The sequence below is a fragment of the Leptidea sinapis genome, chromosome 11 (assembly GCF_905404315.1).
Source record: "Leptidea sinapis chromosome 11, ilLepSina1.1, whole genome shotgun sequence".
NCBI classification, from domain to species: Eukaryota; Metazoa; Arthropoda; class Insecta; order Lepidoptera; family Pieridae; genus Leptidea; species Leptidea sinapis.
The window spans coordinates 11,610,107-11,633,895 of record NC_066275.1 but is presented as its reverse complement, the minus strand read 5'-3'; the positions used below and the strand labels follow the sequence as shown (position 1 = coordinate 11,633,895).

The 23,789-nt window shown below is 36.7% G+C and overlaps 2 protein-coding genes across 8 annotated transcripts in view; one reads left to right on the top strand and one right to left on the bottom strand.

Moving 5' to 3' along the window:
• Nucleotides 1-2,888: 2,888 nt before the first annotated feature.
• The window catches only part of LOC126966874 (tRNA-uridine aminocarboxypropyltransferase 2), a 42,892-nt gene continuing 21,991 nt past the window's right edge, over nucleotides 2,889-23,789 (bottom strand). The window contains exons 1-3 of one of the 5 annotated variants that reach the window (XM_050811157.1): nucleotides 4,572-4,964; nucleotides 4,251-4,376; nucleotides 2,889-4,176 (exon numbers count right to left, since the gene is read on the bottom strand). In XM_050811157.1, coding sequence (XP_050667114.1) covers nucleotides 3,495-4,176; nucleotides 4,251-4,333 — 765 coding nt within the window. In that variant the 5' untranslated portion in view covers nucleotides 4,334-4,376; nucleotides 4,572-4,964 and the 3' untranslated portion in view covers nucleotides 2,889-3,494. Of the gene's footprint in view, nucleotides 4,177-4,250; nucleotides 4,377-4,571; nucleotides 4,965-23,789 lie in introns of those variants that run through there. The other 4 variants (XM_050811156.1, XM_050811158.1, XM_050811159.1 and 1 more) reach the window with 4 other exon arrangements.
• LOC126966829 (uncharacterized) overlaps nucleotides 13,715-23,789 on the top strand; it is a 93,134-nt gene continuing 83,059 nt past the window's right edge. For 2 of the 3 annotated variants that reach the window (XM_050811084.1, XM_050811082.1), the window contains exons 1-4: nucleotides 13,715-13,868; nucleotides 14,261-14,349; nucleotides 14,561-14,629; nucleotides 15,183-15,677. In XM_050811084.1, coding sequence (XP_050667041.1) covers nucleotides 14,564-14,629; nucleotides 15,183-15,677 — 561 coding nt within the window. In that variant the 5' untranslated portion in view covers nucleotides 13,715-13,868; nucleotides 14,261-14,349; nucleotides 14,561-14,563. The remainder of the gene's footprint in view (nucleotides 13,869-14,260; nucleotides 14,350-14,560; nucleotides 14,630-15,182; nucleotides 15,678-23,789) is intronic. The other variant, XM_050811083.1, reaches the window with a different exon arrangement.

Sequence of the window (23,789 nt, the reverse complement as noted above, 5' to 3'; positions counted from 1 at the left end):
TGGTTTCAAAATGGATTTAAATTCAAAAACATCGATTCGAAACAAGAAATGTCAATAGTACCTCAATTATAATCATTTGCTAAACCGCAACTCTCAAAAAAATTGAAGGGTTTATTTCCGTCACCGCCATTTACAGGTTAATCTATATAATTTGTTATTTTATTTTAAATTGAATCCCCTGCTCAAGCGATTATAGTAAAAATTGAGTAAATAATTACTATAGGTATTAATTTCATTTTGACGCATGAGAAAAACTTAGGCGCAAATGGGCATTCTCCTTTAACATGAACATTTTTTAACTTCTGCCATCGGGTTATAAACAAAAAAAACCGACTTCAAAAACACTATTTGTCGAGTGGCAACATTAGTTCTAAGGAATTACTTTGACGTTTTAAAATTACTGTTCCCCTCACCCCTTTCCTCTATAAAATGTCAACTTCAATTTGAATTCAATAAATTACTCTTGCTGAGATATTTCACGAAGAGTGTCGTTTTAATATACGCAACACTGCATCCAAAGTTAAAGCATTTCTAAAATCATCCAAAGTTAATAACCATAGACCGATTCTCATGAACTTTTGAGTGCATATTGGGTAGGTCTAAGAATCGGACAACATCTATTTTTCATCCCCCTAAATGTTAAGGGTGGTCCACGCCAATTTTTATTTTTTTGATTTTTTTTTAAATTTGTTTGATTATGAGTCAGTATTAAAAAATACATGCAACTTCACATTTTCCCCCATCTACGATCAACAGTTACTTTTTTATCGCGATTTTAATATCGGCAAAACAACGTTTGCTGGGTCAGCTAGTATTCCATAGCGCTCTATCTCAGAGAATGGAAATGTTACTCCTGTTTCTAACATAAGCCCGAGTGTCTACGTGTCACTGCTGCCATACTGACTTCCTGCTCAACATAAAGGTCCAGGGTATTCGTACGCATGAATCCAGAGAATCATCTTTTCAGTTGTCTCTGGACACATGTGAGATGTATATAACGTCATTGAGTAAGAGCAAAAAATATATAATAGTACAAGTACCTACAGAAGGCTCCTCAAACTCAATTATAGAAATAGGGACTCTTGCGTCAATACAATAAGGTGCAATTCAGATCGCACAGCCGCTATTATCTTAAATTTTTATTCAAGAGAAGAAGAAAAAGTGGCCTCTATTTCTGTCACGTGACTCTTACTTCTGACGATGTAAGGGTCTTTGCTTCATTACCTAAAACTGTACCTACAGCTAAATAGCTCAGTGTTTTCGTAATATTAATATACCTATTAATTAATTACTAATTATGTATCCATAATCGTTATTTTAAGTAAATATTCTATCGTTGTTTAACCTACATTAGTTGCAGATAGTAATGTATGCGTTGGAAGACCTACATAATATAAGATATGGTACATAGTGCATTTAAATAGGTAGCTATCATGAATGGTAACTTTATAATAATCATCACTTTAAAATAGATTGATTCAGCGTCTTAACGAAGCTTAAAAAAAATAATTTGGATCGCAATGACCTTTATATGCTTTTTTTTTTTTTTATGTTTCTCCATTTTGAAAAAAATCGGTCGGCTAGATTAAAGTAGATGACAAACAAAGCGTGCGTCACTGCTCGCTCGCAAATCCCTACTGGTCGGCAAGGGCCGCCGCGCGTCAGACTTCAGTGCAATACAATTGATTTTAGGTACCCATTTGACTTTTTAGACTCGCCAGCAGCTGTCCATGACTTTGTTCTCTGTAGATCTTATCCACAACAAACGTGAGCAGGTCACCTGTTACACAAAAGTTTCGGAACAATATGTACCTATTTAACCAGGTATTCGCATTAATAACATTAGTTATGATAATAAAGAAGGGATCGACTCCACTATTACTTGATGGATCAATAAATACCAGAGCAATAGGTAATAGTGGTATCAATATATAAAGGATTATTATAGGGTGGACTACTTTCCCTCTTTTTGTGGAATACCGTAAGTCGTTGGCAATGAGCTGATGAATCTCCGACTGAACAGATGTTGATCGTAAAATAGGGACAGACTGACGAACATTAAACTTATAGATACCCTCTTTTTCGTCTGGTTTAAAAAAAACCCTACCTGCTACTCCACTGAGGTCTCTGTCAAAATCGGGTTGTAAATTCAAAATATGTAGCTGAATCTGAAATAGTGTATACTGCTGCTGCGATTGCTGCCTATAGACCAATAAAATTTTAAAAAACTGTAGGAAACGCAGAAATGTATAGACATAGCAGTCGAAGGTTATTAGTTACATATTAAGATGTCATTTGTGGCATGTGCCATATTTCGACTTTGATTTTGTATGAGCAAAGAGAATTTAAACACTACGTTCATGGTATGAGGTGCATTGTCTATATGTATTATGTATAGAAAGAACGCCATTGCTTTTACTAGTACCTAACTTATTGACTAGACTATAATTTGGGAGAAATATTTTTTTTATACTAGATATTCACTGCAAGCTTCACATTTTATTGTATATCTTTATATTTCAGAAAATGATTCAAACGGCATAACAATATCTTATAATAATATTTTCAAAACACTAAGGCCTGCATTGCAGGATGCTTCACATAATAGCATTTTGCAGTGAATTTACCACACATCTTTGATCTTACGATTATAATATGAACATAGATATTTAATGTTGCAATTTGCACATAATTATTATGAACTTTTATTGGTTTATATAATGGCGTTATTTTACGGAAATCCATAAAATTATCCAGATGTGGGATTTATTGAGTGTAAATTCCGCAATGATTAGTTTTTTAATCAATTCAACACGTGTTGTGCCAAATTCTCGAGATAACTCACAGCGTTTGGATATTAAGAACTGTTAAGTATTGAAAGACTAAAGTCTTTAAAAATAGATATATTTTTATATTATTCTTATTTCTATTACAACTTATTGTGGCATTAGAAAAAATATGGATGGCCTGTGGCCAAACTACATAGATTGTACAAAGATATTTTTCACTGCTTCAAACCAAATACTAAAATTTTACAACATAATATACAATTTTACTAGAAATATTAAATTAGTACAAAGTATAAATTTTCAATTAATTAAGAATTGAATTTGTAGTATGTACCTATGTAATAAAGTTAATTTTTAACAATTATATAAAACTAGCCGTTCCCGCCCATTTTGATGGTTAAATTTTAAAAGAAAGGATCTTTGGAATTCGAAAAATAGCCAGAAACCATCTAGGATAAATTTAGCATTGATTAGTGGTAGTTTCATTTCAATACGATCATTTGTTTAGGTGTGATTGAGCCTCAAACAAAACCATTTTGATTATATATATAGACTACTATAATAAGTTATATAGAGAAAAAAAGCACAAAATTTTGCAACGATGGACATGTATAAATAAAACTTTTATTTTAACCTACAGTTTTAAATATAAACTAATATCAAAGAAATTAATTTGTAAGCAAGTTATAACAAAAAAATATGCAGTCAAGTTTTATTAACACTCAATAAATCTGTTTCTGTTTGTCTTAACAGCTTTGACAGTCTTTTGCCAATTAATTTAGGGTATGTCCTAGTTTTTAACAAGAACTCCTTTGATTGATGCGTTACTGCTCCATTTTCTAACTGAAATTTGCACAGCATATGCAGAGGTTCTATTAACAGTTCACTATAAATATTATTATTTTCTAACTGTGATAATGCCTCTGCAGCTGTTTCAAGTGTACTCAAACAGCCTTCTGTAGGTTGCGTTCTTATAATATAATTGCTAACATTAGTAGTAATAAGTTTTACTTGTTTAATTGAATGGAGTATTGGACTTGAGGCATATATAGCCTTAGCTTGTGGCCATGTTCCATCAATGATAACTAAATTGTAACTTTTCACATCACTTTTAGGCAAGTCTTTAATATTGATGGATGTTTTACTTGGGTATAAAAGGACAGTGTTTTCTTGAAGTAATATTTTTTCTAAATTTTCATGCTTAGACTGAGGAAACTTCTTTCCCCTATATATAAGACACTTATCATTATCTAAACCAAGTTTTAGCATAGGAGCTGTGCGCAAAGACCTTTTTTCTTCTGCAGGGTGTTGTAAAAGTATGACTGTGCTAAGAGGTTTAAGTCTGTGTGGTGGTAGAGCTGTGCACCAGCACACAGCTGAAGGCCTCCTGAAAGTCAAAACATCTGTTGAGATAAAAAATAAAAAAAATATTGTATGATTTATTTGAAAGCTTACACTTACTCGCACTCTTTACATATATCACGCATATCCGGTGGATCTGGTGATATGTTTGATAATTCTTCCCAGCCTTCTAATTCTTCCATTGTATTTGAAGTTATATTAATTGTATGTGTTTAATGTAAAAACCTGAAAAATATTGATTCTGTAGGGAAATTAAATATTAACGACTCATAATAACAATATTTTCATTTGATTTTTTTTCCAACAAGCTTATATTATGTACGTGAAAAAAAATGTAAATTGTAGGTGGAGCAGCAAGTCACGCAGGATCCGATATTGTTTAATAATCAATATATAAGAGGAGGGCAAACAGGCAAGTACCTAACCTGATTCAATGTAACCACCATCACCACCCATGGAATTTCACAATATCAGATAACAAGGGATGCATTGAGCTTCGAAATTAAATTATGCAGTTTGCTTGAACGTGCCTACCATTCTGTGGTGCCTACTTATCAGTTCAGGAGTAATCTAGTTGGCAGTAATTGGCTTGGGTTCGATTTAGTATCGTGTGGCAAGAGTTGAGAAGTAAATGATATTAAAGATAGAAAGAGAGCAAGCTAATTGATATGAGTAAAATTTCGAACTTTTACGTTTGGTCGGGTGGTGAATGATATGAATTCTGATAATGATTTAACAAAATAAAATATGTATGAAAATAATAATTCTGTATGATTCACTTAGACAATAGCATAGTTTATGACATTATGAATTATAATGTCATAATCATAAACTATGCTGGCTGCTAGTGCTACTGCTAGTGACAGAACTGACAAGGGACAGATAACTGTTATCCATAGATAATTCATCCGTCACTTGTCAGTCATATATACCTGTTATACAGATAACAAGCTCAAGAAAATTAGCCCCCCAGATTAATTTTTTAATTTTTTTTTATTACATCGTTAGTTTGCCATTTGTTCTTGATTGTTCTCTATAAAGATTTGTTTGTTCTCGATTTATTTATTTAAAAAAAAATTGCAATTAATTAAAATTGGTTTGGTTAGGTTATGTTAGAACAGTTAAAACAACGCACGAGCCGAGCGTAGCGTGCCGCGGCAGCGGCCGGCGAGTGCCAGAACCAAATAGTAGGCGTTTCCTCCCATTAACCCCCTGTTAATGCGGGGGCTAATTAAAGGGTATGTTTTTAATTAATTGTTTTTAAATAAACAACAAAAGAACAAACAATTATTTATAGCGAACAATTAAGAACAAACTACGAACTAACGATATGCGATATTGAAAATTCAAAAATAGAAAAAATTTTTTTTTGGCGGGCTAAGTTTGATGAGCCGTTATCTGACACTTTGACGGCTCAAGGCAGACCATAAACTCAGGCTTAGACTTGGATGGGCTAAACTAAAAACAACACGTCATATTAAGAAAGAAGAGGACACTGTCCGCAAATAATGCCAAAAACCATGTGTCTACAGTAAATACCACCTCTGAGGTAACAAATGGTGTTAAACTATATAATGACAACTATGACAATTAGTATCTTGACTCATTTCAACCGCAGTTCCCCTGAAAACGTGATCTGGAAAGGTCACGACATGTCTGGTTAAATAAAATAATATTAAAAATATAACCTTTACGCAAAATTTTATGAAAAAACAAAGTTGAAATAATTACACACGTTTGAATACTTTAAAAAGAGTTACATTTAAATATTATTATTTACTTAAATAAAATTAATCAACTACGTTGCATAGGGACGTCGCTTCATTGTATGTCTTCGACAGTATTTATTACGGGGAGTTTTCCGAAGAGCTATCCTACCTGATTCCTGCCACCAAATTCCACTTTCGCAAGACACGACACAAAATAACGATAGCATGTCCACCATCTGGATAAAATAATGGGAAGTATAAGTATATTTATTGAAGTGAATCTTCTAATGCGACTTCCAACAAGGTTGCTGTAGAATGCATAGTCAACCACAGCGAAAGTAATCAGAAGAAATTAATTCTAATTGCCATTTATATTTCACCAAATGCAGCCATGAGGGATATTAAATTATTTATTACAAAATATTTATTGCCACTATCCACTACAGGTTCATAGGCTCTGGCAAACGTTATTGGTGAAGAAATTGATTATTGTGAGCGGCCTGTGTTCCTTGCAGGAGTTTTTAATGCGAATTTCTCGTAACCTGAAGCTGAAACATTATTAACCTTCCTTAAGGACAAATTTGGACTGGAAATGATAATGATGAGAATGATCCAACAATAAAAGGGGGAACTACCATTGATATTACCAGTTTTTGCAAAAAATATTGAAAAAATAGAATTCAAACATTTCGTATCTTACTTTAGTTATCATAATCCTATTGTAAATGTTACAGATTTGGATAATTTATTGAATTAAGCGTTATTTTGCGGAAATCCATAATTATACAAATTATTTAAGTTTTCTTTAGTGTTAATTCCGCCAATATTTGTCTTTAAAACAATTCGACACGTGTTTCGCCACGACACGTGTTTTTCGTGTAGAGGCGAAACACGTGTCGAATTGTTTTAAAGACAAATATTGGCGGAATTAACACTAAAGAAAACTTAAATAATTTGTACAGATTTGGATATTTCTCCACTCAAAAATGATAAAAAAGATGCGATATCTAGCAACCTCTTCTGTATTGATAGTAATTGAAAGTAAACCTTACTGCATTGCGTCGATTCATTTAATGTATCAGGTGTTTCTTGAATAATTTGACTGTCCTGCCTGCCCTAATAGAGCTAAATGACGATTCGAGACCGCTGATTGCCGATAAGCAAGGTGAACATAGGAGTAATCCGGATTCACGTGCAGTTATTTTCACTTCCTCAACGATTGGTTGATATTGACGCGATTAAATTTACGTATTAGCACTTGTTCTGATTCTGTCAACCAAGTTGGTATGGATACTCCATTCGTCGATCTTCTGGAGTGATTAAACATCCCTTCGTGCGGCGAACAATGAGTGGCCGTGCAAGCAACAAAGATCGAATAGAGTGTAACGCTTGAGCGCTTGAGGAAGTACTTGCTCCCAATTTTCTATTGGTTTTTTAGTCGAGCGAAGTGCTAGCTGAATTGTTTTCCAAAGAGTGCCATCTTCATGCCTATTGCTCTTTTAAGAGTACCGTAAATCTGTTGGTGGAAGTAGTCTCAGTAGTAAACGTAAGCGATCACTGACTGGCTTGAATACCTGATTTTTCACAATGTATCCGAAAATATTTATTGAGTTCTAAGAATTTTTACTCTTTTCCTTATTTAAAGTCAGATCGTATCATTAAGCTGATGCCATAAATTTATGCAGATTTTCATTATGTTCTTCCTGAGTTTTCCCACATACAGTGATATCATCTAAATACCGTATATCCATTTAAGTTGCTCGTTTAAAATAACCCAATCTATGGTTTCTTGAAAACAAGAGATCTAGACTAGAATTCGCGGAAATTAATGTGAATTTCGTAAGGCTTTGAAAGCTGTACAATGACGTTCTTTAGTCAAAATTGGCACTTGATGATAAGCGGTCTGTAAATCAACTGCACTGAAAATGTGATATGTAGTAATTTGTTAGACCAATTCCTCAATTATTTGTAATGGGTTTGCATCTAAATGGGGTATATCTATTAATGGTGAAATAATCTATTGCAAAATGTTTCTTGTGATTAAAATTCTTTGTTATGAGAACTTGAGCTCTCCAAGATGTACAGAGAGACAGATCCTCATCATCTTAGATTCGTCAAGTGAAGAATGTTCGTTAAGAATATCATGTCTAATAATAAAATCAGCACATATTTTTTTTACACTGAGCAAATTGAATTTATCATAGTTATGTTCTCCGATTTTCACAGAGACGTAAGTTTGACCAAGTAAGTTAAGTTTAAGTTTGACTGCAATACATTTTTTTAAAGACAACAATTTGAAGAAATAATTATCAATAGCGATAAATGGAGCTACCGATATCAATCAATACTTGAGCACGAATCCCTTTAATAAAGGCTGTTACACTTGCTTTCTTTATAGAAATTGGAGGTGCTGCTTAAGGCATAAAAAGGCATAAAAGGCATTTATTTTCTCAAAATTGATTCCTTTAGAATTCTTTTTGATGTCATTTCTTATACTACTAGATACTACAGGCTGAACTATTGTCGCTTCTGTCTCGAAACGCTAAAACAGCAGAAGGAGAAGTGCTATATTTCTTTCTACGGCATACTTTAGCGAGATGACCCTTTATGTCACAAATTTCGCAGATAGCGTTGGAAGCTGGGCAATTCGTCTTCCTACTCTTTCTATGCATTGACATTTTCTTCGTTTAGCTGCTTTCTAGTCGCAAACAAGTGTCTAGTATAAATTTAATTCCGTAGCTTAACGTATATTTTAAGTGTGGCCATGGTTGCTTCGTATGTAGTACATTGACTTATAAATGAGAAGATCGCGGCAGATACATTATTAGTTAAAATTGGAAGTCTTATCTCTTCATTTTCTTCCTTGCCCCCAAGCGCCAAAAAATTTCAAGAGTTCGTTTCCAATGTTCCCATTCTTTTGTAGCAAAACTTGAAGATGGATCAATGTCGAACGTTTCTGGGAGTAGGAATCTTTCCATTTTAGTTCCTGAAATTTGATTTTGTTGATTAATTTTATAAATAAGATAAAACCTTTAGAAAATTATGGTTTTAATCAACAAAATTCATGATAAAGGTCTTTGCTAAAACACCGATTGACAATTTAGTTTTAAGCATTATAAAACTCCAAGGAGTTTCTGACTAATATAACACGTGTTGTTAGTCTACGCTACTAGTTCTACGCTAGTAGAACTGTATCTATACTTTAAGTCTATGAGTGAAACACACGTTGTGAGGTGTATATATGTTACGATTAAAGCCCGCTGATACAGGAAGTAACAGCGAACATCAGCCTTAGTTATAGAACCGTTATGTTCTGTGTATTTAGGTATTCCTTCCTAAGAGCCAACCTACAGAGCCTTAGGCATATTATTATTAATAAAGTGAAATACTCTAAATTTTGTGTTTTTAATTGAGGAGTTCCTTTATATTTAGCTACGCTTTTTGTTAATCAAAGACATGCTTGTAAGACAATCTCACTGTACGTCGTTAAATTCAGTAACCACTGTGTACGTTTTTTGTTTTCATGGAATAGGAGGACAAACGAGCGTACGGGTCACCTGGTGTTAAGTGATCACCACCCACACTCTCTTGCAACACCAGAGGAGTCACAAGAGCATTGCCGGCCTTTAAGGAAGGTGTACGCGCTTTTCTTGAAGGTACCCATATCGTATCGTCCCGGAAACACCGCACAAGGAAGCTCATTCCACAGCTTCGTAGTACGAGGAAGAAAGCTCCTTGAAAACCGCACTGTGGTGGACCGCCACACATCCAAATGGTGGGGATGATATCGTAATTTGTGGCGTGTCGTGCGAAGGTGAAATTCGGCGGCAGGAATCAGGTTGAAAAGCTCTTCGGAACACTCCCCGTGATAAATGCGGTAGAAGACACACAATGAAGCGACGTCTCTACGCAACGCCAAGTGATCCAGCCGTTCACAGAGCGCTAGGTCCCCGACAATTCGAGCTGCTCTGCGTTGCACGCGGTCAAATAGATCGAGCTGATACTGGGGTGCGCCAGACCAGAGATGACAGCAATACTCCATGTGAGGCCGGACCTGCGCTTAGTAGAGCGCTAGAATGTGGGCCGGCTTGAAGTATTGCCGTGCTCTATTTATGGCGCCCAGTTTCTTCGAAGCCAATTTGGCTTTGCCCTCCAAGATGGCCACGGAATTGGCAATCGCTCGAGATTTCGAGACCCAGTATTCCAATACTAGGCGAGGCTTTAAGGGAAGTGTTCTCGAAGAGCGGTGATACGGCAAATGGGGTTTTTTAGTGGTAAACGCGCAAACTTGAGTCTTGTGGGGTTAAATTGGACAAGGTTCAATTTACCCCATTCCGCGACCTTCTCGAGAGAGGACTCGATAGAAGACACAAGTTTCTCCCGGCACTGGTCTTTTTCCCGTGAGAGACCTGCATGGCCCGTGTATACGGCATCACCAGTGCTGTCGTCTGCATAGTCTGCACATATCATTGATATATATAGAACAAACAGCGTGGGAGATAGCACACAGCCTTGGGGCACTCCAGCGATCACGGGCTTGGGATTCGAGCAATAACCGTCGACAACGACCTGTATGCTGCGCCCAGTGAGGAAGCTGAAGGTCCACTTGCATAAGCTGTCGGGAAGCCCAAATTATGGAACATTTGCAAGGAGCGCCTTGTGCCATATACGATCAAAGGCCTTCGCTATATCCAGGCTAACTGCCAGGCCTTCCCCCTTGCTTTCGATAGCCGTCGCCCATCTATGTGTTAGGTATACCAGAAGATCGCCAGTCGACCGACCATGGCGAAAGCCGTACTGCCGGTCGTTGATCAACTGGTGACACTCAAGGTATACCAAGAGCTAGCGGTTAATTATGCTCTCCATGATTTTGGAGAGTAGGGAGGTAATAGCAATAGGCCTGTAGTTTGCCGGATCCGAACTGTCTCCTTTTTTTGGGATCGGATGGACAAGGGCTGACTTCCATGAATCAGGGACTACGCCTTTTGAATAAGAGTGCCGGAATAAACACGTTAGCACCGGTGTCAAGTCAGGGGCACACGTTCTAAGCACGATTGGAGAAATGCCATTCGGCCCGCTCGACTTCCTGACGTCCAACGAAAACAGAGCTCGCCTAATAGTTTTCTGTCGGAACTGTACTTCAGGCATGGAGCTCTGACACAGCGGGATGGTCGACGGTGTTTTTCCGTTGTCGTCAAGAGTCAAGTTGGAGGCAAAAAGAGTGCACAGGAGATCGGCTTTCTCTTTTGCCGTATGGGCCAGGGTGTCATTCCTCATGTGACAACGACCAGAACTTGCGTGTTCCGGTCGGGTAACTGGAAAGCTGCTCGCCAATTTTGTCGACGTGCTTCGATTTCGCACATGCGATTTGCCGCTTAAAAAATCTGGAGGCACAACTTTGCAGTTCGGATCCTTTGAGCCCAGCGCCGCAACCCAAGTTCGATACGCCTGTTTTTTGCATTCAGATGCTGCTTTAACTGACCCATCGAACCAGGGCTGTGATCTGCCACCGATCGGTACTACAGAGCTTGGTATAAAAATATCCATGCCCTGCAGTATCACATCGGCTACTGCAACGGCGCAGGCACTAGGATCATCCGAAGGGAAACAAACCCTGCCCCAAGGGTAGGATGCAAAAAAGGAACGCATCCTATCCCAATCTGTTGACTTGTAGTGCCAAACGCGTAAGTAAAAGTAAAGCAATATTTTTAATATTCCCTTCTATATTGGGTAAAAAATGTGGCAAACATTGCTTCTGGAGCGCGGATAGTTCAAATAATAGTTAAATGTTTACTAATCGTTGCAGCTGTGAGGCAAATTACGTTCTCATTTTGTTATCAAGACGAAGTTATTTTGTATGTGCATTTTCTTTAGCTGTTATTAAAATCATTCCAATTTTGTGTTTACTTTATTCATGTGTTACCCAATAAACCACTCTAATTTTAAACTATGTTATGTTATGCATTTAGGTTAAAAAAGATCGGCCTGACTGCGTAATACTCTTTGAATTGTGCTTTGAATCACGATTGACGATATTTACTGCTCTGTGATTGAAAGACATCACCCAATCACAATCTTGCATGCATCTTTTTTAAATACTGACAGCTCTAAAGGCATATTCACACTGCACCATTTTTTATTAAGGATCTTATTATGTTGCAAATGAAATTATTTTATATTTTTGATAAATTATTAGCTAAGCACTCCAATGTCGGATGTAGTTGAAAATAATTCCAAATTTTCACAGACACAGTACCTCAAGGGCCTCTTTTTCTGCCGTGAAGTGAGTAAGAACTATTCTGTTTCAGTCTGAAAGGTGCAGTAGAGTAATTACTGGGCAAATGAGACCTAACATCTTATGTCTCAAGGTGACGAGCGCAATTGTAGTTCCGCTCAGTATTTGTGGGTTTTTCATAATTCTCGAGCGGGACTGCATTGTTAAAGGCAGTCGTATCAATTACCATCCGTTGAACGTCCAGCTCGTCTCGTCCCTTCTTAACATAAAAAATGTATTACCCAATTATGAAAATTCTAAAAGGCTCCTATCAAGAAATTATTCTTCACTGATAAATTTATTCAAAAATAGATATCTCTGACCGTCCTCGTATTAATAATAGGCAGGCAGGTATTCCTTTCCCAGGCTTTGCAAAAATAGTTATTGGGTTTTTGGTAAGAAATTTCTCAATAGCAGCCCAAACTTTAGAAATGTGGAGGCCTGCCCCCTATTTCGTGTGAATTAATCATGTTGGGTGAACCGTGGGTGGAAAAAATACACCTCTGCCTAACCCTTCAGGAATACAGGCGTGAAACTATGACATGTTATGTAGTTCCCATATTTTATTTATTTGTTACGCAGTAATAGGAAGTTAGTTATTGTAATGAAGGGCATAAACGTTCATGCCTATGTATTATTCGCTCTTGTGTTTGTTTGGTCTAGGCTCTATGTGTATAAACCTTAAAAATAATCCCAATTTCAAGGGATATTTACATATTCACCAAAATCAGTAATCTTAATTCTTAGACTTTAGTTCTCTTCCTGTAGTTGTGCCTGTCAGTTCGTGGCGTTATATTATTTGCAGTGACGATTGCAGTGATTTCGTATGATTATGTATTGAAAGGGAAGGAAGGCACGTTCTACCAGTATCATGTGTGATGTACTTGGGCTGTTTTGTAGGTACTAGTGATGAAATAACTAGATACCTAGTTATGTACCTAAACATGAAAACTCCAGGAGTGTTTAAAAGCTGCGCAGGAGACAAATAAGAAGGATGGTATGTACTTGTACACTTTTTTTATGTTTATGGTATATCCTTACGTCCGTGGGTAGGTTACCTTATTTAGTTTACAAAGAACGGCTCCGCCTAATAATGACGGTCTCTTTTAAAGTTGGGGTTGTCTAAGAAAAGAAATGGTGAAATAATATTTTTATTTTGTAGGGACTTTTATTTTTATTTATTAAAACTTTAACGTCACAATACTATTGGATATGACGTAGCATTGAAGGGATGTTATACCCTTTCTGATTCACGCAGTATTTACATACATACTAAGTATTTAAGTTTCAACGCGTATTTATTGTCTTACTCAAGCTTGTTCATTGCTAGAACCACGCTAGAATGGTCAATTCGACATTAACTTGACCTTCAACTGTTAAATGTTGCAGTAAAGTTATTTAACTGCGGAATTTTCGGTAATTTTAATCAACTCACATGAGTCTCTATGCTGTGCTGTGCACAGCACACAATTACTCTAACGATGCTGTGTTCTCAAATTGAGACCGCCGTTGATGAACGTTGAAGTGTAGGTTGGACATTATTGAAAATAAATCAAATTCGATGATGGCAGCACTGAGTACTGCGAAGCGGTACAAAAAATACGTACATTTTCTAAATGAAACATGAATGATTTGTAAACATGGAGGATAAGTCAAGCGAGCATCTACATCTCATTTAATTATGTAATTCGTAATAACATCTTATAAGTTGCTTTTCAGTTTATTTCGCGAATGGTAAATTGGCTTTTATTATGTTCCAAGAGGCGTGCTTTTCGGTGTAATCGGAGATGGCTATGAAAACTAACAGAATCGTCAATAGAGTATAAATTGTAAACGTAGCTAATTGGCGCGAATGTCGTTAAGAGCCGTTAAAATGTGTAATTTCGGAGTGTTTTATAAAACTGTAAATCTCTTTAATCATTAAAATAGATTTTCATAAATCAGAGTGATGACTTGTTCAGCTGAAGAATTCTGATAGCGTTATGAAAAACTGGTCTTACTGGTGTCGTCAGATCTGTCATTCGACCAATTGCTAAACCTTAAAATATCTTGACTGCGTATTTTGTGAAACTGACCGCAAAATATTTGTGTAGCTTATGAATATAATATGTGAACTGATTTTTCAGTGGACCTCGATTTGAGAAACCGACTTTTGTTTTGCCATGAAGATAATATACGCCGTATTTTACTCTGGAGTCCCTTGACCAATATTGTAGTGAGTAGATCATTAATTGTTACATTTTCACTTGATTTGAGCATTATATCTACATTATGATCATATGATTATATCAATATACCCACCTTATAAATGTTAAAATCTAAAATTAATATAATTTTATTTAAACACAATGTTTGATGACTACTATAATTTGATTAATATCCCATATATTGTGAACTCTATAAATATAAATTTGGTGATATTTCAGAAAATGGGCACAGAGGTGCCTAAAACTCAAGATTCAAGTGGAGATTCTGTTTCAAATAGTGAATCTGAGGTTTGTTTATTATTCAATTATTGATCAGTGTTATTAAAAAATATGCTATTTTAAATTATTGCATGCTTAAATCTATATTAATATGTCTTACCAAGTAAGAAAGGCAAATTAAAGTCAAGTGCATAGGAAAGGAGGCAAAGAAAATCTTGAGTCTTTCAATTAATGGTTGGTTAAAATATCAATTGATGGTTGAAACGTTTGGAACGGAGTTGAAAATCAGATTTAATACTAATAATGATTTTATCAAGCATTCAAAGGCAATCTAAATCAAAACACTATGCTACTTATATCTTTAGATGACTGACACAAATATTGTTTTATTAATTAATGATTTATCATTCTATGCCATGTTAATACCAGAGAGAGATTATAGCAAAAATTATGGTAATTTTCTCAGTCTTTATTGATACAATGACATGCTTCCCATAATAAATATGGGGAGCATGTCATTGCCTCTAAAATATCCTTATAATAATGTTTAAAATTGTTATTATTTCAATATTTTAATTGCATATATATCATAATAGTAATTATAAAAAAATATAAATTTCAGACAAGTTCAAGTGACACCTCAGGCAGTGATTGGGAGTGCACAAGCAACAAAGAACCAAACACTCGGAAACCACACTTCTCAGTCACATCAAGTGAAACAGGCTTAAAACTGAAAATTGCAGCTATACCAAGAAAGGTAACACCAAAAAAAGCTATTAAGCCCAACACAAGCAGTAAGAAGAATGAATCAATATCCAAAAATCAAAACCAGAAAGAGAAGACGAAAAAAAAGTTATCTGAGAGCAGTTCAAGTTCAGAATCATGCAGTAAATGTTCAACGGATTCTTCAAGTGAAGATGACTTGCCATTAAAGGCTGTAAAGAAGTCAATACCTAATAAAAATTCAACACAAAAGAACTCTAATAAAAATACAAACAAAAGTGGTAGTGATTGTAGTGACAGGGACAAATCATGTGTAAAGACAAATGTGAAAAAGAAGTGTGATGATGAATCAAACCAAGACAATAATTCTAAAAAGGGATGCCAGAGATCTAAGGTAAGTGCTGAATTATTTCATATATATATATAATGAAAATGGTCTTTGTTTGAGGCTCTTTCACACCTAAACCACTGATCATATCAACATGAAACTATCACCATTTGATGCGAAATTTATCCTAAATGGTTAAACCTTGATGATGATTTTGATTTTTGTATTTGTAATAAGATGAATAAAATTTGTTTTATATCCTTTTAAAATTCGCACAGCTAAGCTGGCGGGAAAGGCTAGTAAATGTATAGAAATGGTGCACATAAGTTGAAACAGCTCTAGCTTTATTAAGAGTTGAGTGTTTAGTCAAACATGATTGCACAGTTTGAGTTGGTCTGATAAGATTTTCTCAGTAAAATACATGTTCAATGTATATATTATGAAGATAGAGAAGATAGAGTAGCAAGAACCCTAAATACAGTATCATGTTAAAAATTATGATATAAGTAATCTATAATTGCCTTAAGAATTATGTTTTATATTATTGTTTATTAACATTAATTACACTGTTGATTACCAATAACTAAAAAAATAGTTCATGAGTTGGTTGGCTATGTTTAAAGTAGTTTGGTTTGAGTGTCTGTGAATAGTAGAGAGGAAAAGAGTAGTACTGTATATTAACATTGAAAGACCTTTTAATATAATAATAGCCTGCCCAAAAATAAAATGCTAAAGCACAAAAGAGAGCTTGTCGCCACATTAATGTATGGAAGTGAGAGTTGGGTATGGCAGAAGAAGCATAAAAGCAGAATTAAATCAGTTAAGATGCGATCACTATGACTGGCTGATAGAATTCGGAATGTGGTAATATGAGCGGGCTGTGGTTTGAAAGAGGATGTTGTGACAAGAATTGAAAACGGAAAGCTGAAATGGTTTGGACACATGGAGCGAATGAGTTAAGAAAGAATGACGCATCAAATGTATAAGGCAAGTGTGTGTGGGCAAGTCGGTCGCGGAGACCTCTCAGAACATTCATCGACCAAATTGGGGATGAATGTTTTGAGAAAAGGTGAGGTCCAAAGCACCCGGAACCGCCGAGCATGTATGAAAAGAGTTATGAATGTAGAGGAAGCGCGTGAGGTTTAAAGGATAGAAGCAAATGGCATTCTATGTCTCTGCCTACCCCGACGGGAACAAGGCGTGAGTGTGCATGTACATATGTATATACAAAAGAGCAGGCATAATTATCACGCTACTTCGATATTAATTTCTAGCTGTTGCTACAAAGGGCCATCCATAAATTACAACACATGATTTTTTGACTTCTTCACTGTCCTTGTCATAGCTGTTGACATGTGTGAGAACCCCTAACTAATGTGATGTCACATATTTTGCAAATTTACATTTAGAATTTTATGATATCAAAACAGTATTGTTCCGAAATTATTTTAAATTTGGAACCCCTTCCCGCCCCTTGTCACACTTTGACAACCCCCTCCCTTCCCCTTTATGTGTGACATAATTTTTGAATTGCCTCCAAGGATCAATCGGACAAGGCCAAAGCTAATAACTATACAACTCATACAATTAATTACAGGACTAGGTAATTTATTCCCATAATTGGTGTTCCCATATTTGGTGAAATGTTTATTTTTTGTTTTGTTATCAAATCTTTTAATGCTTCTACATGTTTGAGATGTGTTTTACTTGTTTCAAGCAATTAAACCTCTGTGTACCTATCTACCTGTATGAACCTGAGACTGGAATAAAAATTTGATGCATTTTTTGGTTTCGCCATTGACATTCAGCAGAGCAATCGCCTCCCAGGATACCATGTGAAGTAGATTTGTGTTATTCCACCTAAAGTCAAGAGTGACACATACTTGGTTTAAGAGTTGAAGTAGTTGTTGCTACTTTTCATGCAAATTTTTATGCTATTCACAAACTCACCACCCAGGATATTTTCTATACTTTTAATTTGAGTCTGCAATATAAATTGTATCAATATTCTTTTTTTCTTTGAGTAACATGTACCTAAATACCAACATTTGGAAAATAAATCCACATGAGTTCACAATGAACTTTCTTGCACTTATCAAATTGAAAATCATCTCTCTTGAGTTCACTCCAGGTCTCTCCAATGTCTTTTGCTTTGTGACAGTCTCCGGCCAGGTATGCTTTTTACAGCCACATGTGTGTTTTCCTTGAGGGCTAAACACTGGCTATATGCTGTGATTTTTCGGGTTTTGCAAGAGTGTGTGTGGTGGTAATCATCACTTACTCTCATGTGACCCTCCCACATACTCATATGACCCTTTCATGTTATGTGACACAATTGTCGTAAAAATAAATAAAGAATTTATATATAATATCTACTATTATTGCTATCAATAGCATAAGACATTGACATTTAAATTAAAAAATCAATTGAGTTTACTACATCTTCTCAGCAATCTTTTCAAGATTTTCAGCAAATGAATATTGTGAATTTAATCTGTTTACTCGATAGAAACTGCAATTATGGCTTGGAGCAGTACAGCAATGATGCAATTTTTTTTTATGGAAGTGATTACCACTACCTACTTTCTCATGAAACACCACAGGAGTGTTGCCAGCCTTTTACAAAAGTTAACACTTTTTTTAAGGTAAATCATCAAAGGCCAAGTCATATTGTCCTGGAAATACCACACAAGGAAGTTCATTCCACAGAATAAAGTTCCTTTAAAACGACACTGTAGCGGACACCGCACATCATGTGGTGTGTCGTGCCAGAGTGGAATTCGGAAAACAGCTCTTAGGAACACTTCCTGTGATAATTGTGGTAGAAGACACATTACAGCGACATCTCTACACAACACAAAGAGATCTAGCTGTCCGCAGAGCACTGGATCTCCGACATTTTGAGTAGGTCTGTGTTGCATGTGGTCAAACGGTGTGAGCTGTACTGGAGTGCACCAGAGGAGTGTAATAATATTTACTGGAGTGTAATAATATTTACGAATATAAACTTGAAGTTTATATGACACCCATCTTCTTTAAAGCCAGATTGGCTTTGGCTTCTCCAGATTACCGCGGAATTGGCAATCCCTCGAAATTTCTGTTATCTAGTTTTGTTGCGTTAATTTAATTAGATTAAAAACTTCACTTTTATAAATATTTGGATAATACACTCATTAATTTACAGGATTGATGTATCTATTGTGAATAAATACTCTTTTAAAATGTTTGTTACACTTAAATATTGAAATATTGCAAAGATTTCAAACTTTTTTTGAAGGTACCCATGTGGTATCGTCCCGGAAACACCACACAAAGAAGCTCATTCCACAGCTTTGTAGTACGTGGAAGATAGCTGCTTGAAAACCGCCACACATCCAGATGGTGGGGATGATATCTTAATTTGTGGCGTGTCGTACGAAGGTGGAATTCGGCGGCAGGAAGCAGGTGAAACAGCTCTTCGGAACACTCCCCGTGATAGATGCGGTAGAAGACACACAATAAAGCGACATCTCTACGCAACGCTAAGTGATCCAGCCGTTCACAGACCACTGGGACCTCGACAATTCGAGCTGATACTGGGGCGCACCAGATCAGAGATGACAGCAATACTCTATATGTGGCCGGATCTGCGCTTTGTAGAGCGCTAAAAAGTGGGTCGGCTTGAAGTATTGCCGTGATCTATTTACGACGCCCAGTTTCTTCGAAGCCAATTTGGCTTTGCTCTCCAGATAACCGTGGAATTGGCAATCGCTCGAGATTTCGAGACCCAGTATTCCGATACTTAGCAAGGCTGTAAGGGAAGTGTTGTCGAAGAGCGGTGATACGACAATTTTTTTTTGTGGTGAACGCGTAAACTTGAGTCTTCTGTGGGTTAAATTGGACAAGGTTCAATTTACCCAATTTCCGCGAACTTCTCAAGAGAGGACGCGATAGAAGACACAAGTTTCTCCCGGCACTGGTCGACGATTTCCCGAGAGACCTGCATGGCCCGTGTATGCGGCATCACCAGTGCTGTAGTTTGCATAGCAATGTATGTTGGAGGTGTCCAACATATCATTGATATGCAGAAGAAACAGCGTGGGAGAAAGCACACAGTCCTGTGGCACTCCAGCGTTCACGGACTTCGGGTTCGAGCAATGACCGTCGACAACGACCTGTATGCTGCGGCTAGTGAGGAAGCTGGAGGTCCACTTGTATAAGCTCTCGGGAAGCCCAAATTATGGAAGTTTTGAGTGGAGCGGTGCCATACACCATCAAAGAGCCTTCGCTATATCCAGGCTTACTGCCAGGCCTTCCCCTTTGCTTTCAATAGCCGCCCATCTATGTGTTAGGTATACCAGAAGATCGCCTGCCGACCGACCATGGCGAAATCCGTAGTGTCGGTCGAGCCAAGAGCTGGCAATTATGTTCTCCGTTATTTTGGAGAGGAGGTAATAGCAATAGGCCTGTAGTTTGCCGGATCCGAACTGTCTCCTTTTTTTTGGATCGGATGGACAAGGGCTGACTTCCATGATCCAGGGATTTCACCTTTTGAATAAGAGTGCCGGAATAAACGCGTTAGCACCGGCGTGAACTCAGGGGCACACGTTCTAAGCACGATTGGAGAAATGCCATCCAGCCCGCTCGACTTCCTGACGTCCAACGAAGACAGAGCACGCCGAACAGTTTTCTGTCTGTACTGTACTTCAGGCATAGTGCTCTGACACCGCGGGATGGTCGGCGGTGTTTTTCCGTTGTCGTCAAGAATCGAGTGTGAGGCGAAAAGAGCCCACAGAAGATCGGCTTGCTCTTTTGCCGTATGGGCCAGGGTGTCATTCCTCATCGGCAACGGCGGCAGGGACGGCTGGTTGAAGTTACCAAGAGTAGCTTTCGACAACGACCGAGAACTTGCGTGTTCAAGTCGGGTAACTGGAAAGCCGATTTTGACAACGTGATTCGGTTTCGCATGGGCGATTTGCCGCTTAAAGAATCTGGAGGCACGGTTATATTTTCTCTTTAGAACTTTGCAGTTCGGATCCTTTCAGCCCAGCGCGGCAACCTAGGTTTGATATGCCTGATTTTTGCAATCAGATGCTGCTTTGACTGACGCATCGAACCAGGGCTGTTTTCTGCCACCAATCGGTACTACAGAGCTTGGTTATAAATACATTCATGCCCTGTAGTATCACATCGCCCCGGGGAAGCACAGGGCAAAGGACAGGATCAAGAATATTAATTTCAATAAAAAAAAATGAGAGTCGCTTAAATCGTAATTTGATTATTATGAAATTATGACGTGTTGTATTAAAAATTGGTATATATCCATTAAAAATTCAATAAAAAGAAAACATAGGAAGCGAAAGATATTATATTATTAATATGATCATAATATCATTCCCAGTATTCATGTACTGGAAACAAAGACAACTTTTCATGCTCATGTTGACATAAAAAAATGTCTATTAACAAGTTCAAAGCATCAGACGAAAACGTATTGAAGAAATTTGTTACCATGTAGAGATTATTTAAATGATGAAAGAGCTTGGTTATGAATAAACATGGCATTGAGAATTTCGAATTTCAGAAAAATATTCTATTTTTATTATAAAGTGAGGTATTTAATGTAAATTAGATAGTATATATTATAAATATTATATCTTGTTATTTGATTAACTTCTCGAAGGCGGCTTTGTCATTCTCGTAGTGACGTTGTGAGCCTTCCCTAAAATATGATCAAAAAAGGCAATCATTGGTACATGCGTCATGCTTTTGTTGTTAAATTTTAAGCTATACATTATCTTTAAATAGTTCATAATATATATAACTTCCCTTTCTTGGCGTGCGTCCGTGCTATAACTATGCCCGTTTCCAATATACTGTCTACAGATAGAGATAAATTACTACCTTCTACTGTCAGTAATTAGCTGTCAATAATCTGAAGCTGTCCCAATATACCCTATATGTCATTCTTATCGCCATTATATTGGGACGCGCGTGTTAATTGCAATTTCCATACAGACTTCTATCGCTGGTAAGCTATACGTCCTCCCATTGACAGACAGCGTGTACGGATAAGGTGAGTTACCGTCGATAAGTTTATTGCGATATTACGATTTTTATCTCAAGTAGGTCATAGCCGGAGATAGACTGAATTTTTGGAACGGCCGTTAATGGCTGACAGGCTGGCCCTGCATGTTTCAATATCTCAACTCTCTCTGTTAATGATTATTCTCATAATAAACATATTTATTGAGATAAAACCTTTAGTTGCCAATGCAACGGGCAACTACTTGTTGAGTAATAAGTTACCTGGATTAACACAGTCTAATAATATGTAATAGTTCAAGTTACTAAAAACACAATTTACGTTTTATGAAGTTAGGCGAGTGAGACTATTTAACTTGTCGCGTCTTTTATAACCCCTTTATACATATTCGGGTTTTTTCCGCTAGGGGAATGTTTATGAATAGGGTTACTTATATGGAGGAGACTGAATTCCAAAAGGTATCCCGGTTCCTTTGTACTCCTGGTACAATCCAGTATTAATATGAATATTGATGTGTAATATTCTTATTTACCGCACACTTAACTGAACAGTTTCAAAAGGACCCCATTTATTTGCTCGTTGGAATTTGAATAGAGATAAGTTGTAATTGTTGAAAGTGAATTAATATGAATAATGTACATCGTTGGTAATCTGTCAGGGTCGTTTAGTGACGTAACTACTGTGGGCATGAAAACAGTTTATATTAGTTTATATGAAACACCAATTCTCAATTTAATGAAAACATAACTAACAATATGTTATGTTTTTAAAGTGATAACCCTCACTTCTAGGATTAATCTATACTATAATATTATAAAGCTGCAGTGTTTGTTTGTTTGAACGCGCTAATCTCTGGTACTACTGGTCCGATTTGAATGATTATTTCAGTGTTGGGTAGTCCATTTATCGAGGAAGGCTATGTTTTTTTTTTCAAAATTAGGGATCCTTAATAAAATTGCTATTTTGTAACACAAGGTGTAAAATCGAAAACCTATTTTTGCGTGCGCTGCAAAAACTATTGACAATAGAACAAAATGATGTACAGGCTATAATATAGGCAATATTTTATTACTTATAAAACTATCGCGTGAATTATACTTTATATGGCAAAACAACGTTTGCCGGGTCAGCTAGTACACAAATAAAATTTGAAAAATTGTGTATTAATCCTTCCAGGTTGAGAGTCCTTACCAGGTATATATGTTATCGCAGTGGCATATGGAAGTCGGTTATGGGAGATAATTAACATACCATTTATATTTTCGCAAGAGCGGGACATCTGCGGAATTAAATAATAAAGAAAGATTTTAGTGTTTTCACTAAACACAATATCTATAAAATGTCGGGTGTTCTTCCCGCGCGAATCTAGCTTCCCTCAGGAGCGCCCGCGCCGTAGCACTGTTTTCGAGCGGGAAAAAATACATTTTATATTATTGTTTAGTCTGCTGCTTTCCATAAGTGAGACTATGTCAGCCTCGCTGGCGACACCGAGACAGAAAGCGGGACTGTCCCGTTTAAAGCGGAACGTATGGTCACGTTAGAGATACTTGAATCTTAACACCAGAAACAAACAAAATGTATTTCCCTACTACTCGGCTTACTTGAGTTAGTTAGTCTTGTTGAGCGATGTGTATGCTTTTACAACAAAATCCCAGAAAATGTTCAAAACAAATATTACTTACGAAATTCAAAAGAATTGTTAAAATACGTTTTTCTGGTAAAGGTTACTAATAAAATTGATCACACTTTCACTTCTGTGATATGTATAGATTTATCTATTACGTCATTCGTCAAGTCTTCTTCTGTTCTAGCGGCCGTTCCCAATATTCAGCCTATCTCTTACTTGAGATAAAAATCGTAACTATCGTTGACTTTTCTGTCCAAATAAACTTATCGACGGTAACTCACCTTATCCGTACACGCTGTCTGTCAATGGGATGACGTATAGCTTACCAGCGATAGAAGTTTGTATGGAAATTGTAATTCACGCGTCCCAATATAAGGCGATAAGAATGACTTATCGGGTATATTGGGACAGCTTCAGATTATTGACAGCTAATTACTGACAGTAGAAGGTAGTAATTACTCTCTATCTGTAGATAGTCTATTGGGAACGGCCGTAAGTTGACTATTTTGTCCTGCCCGGACTCGAG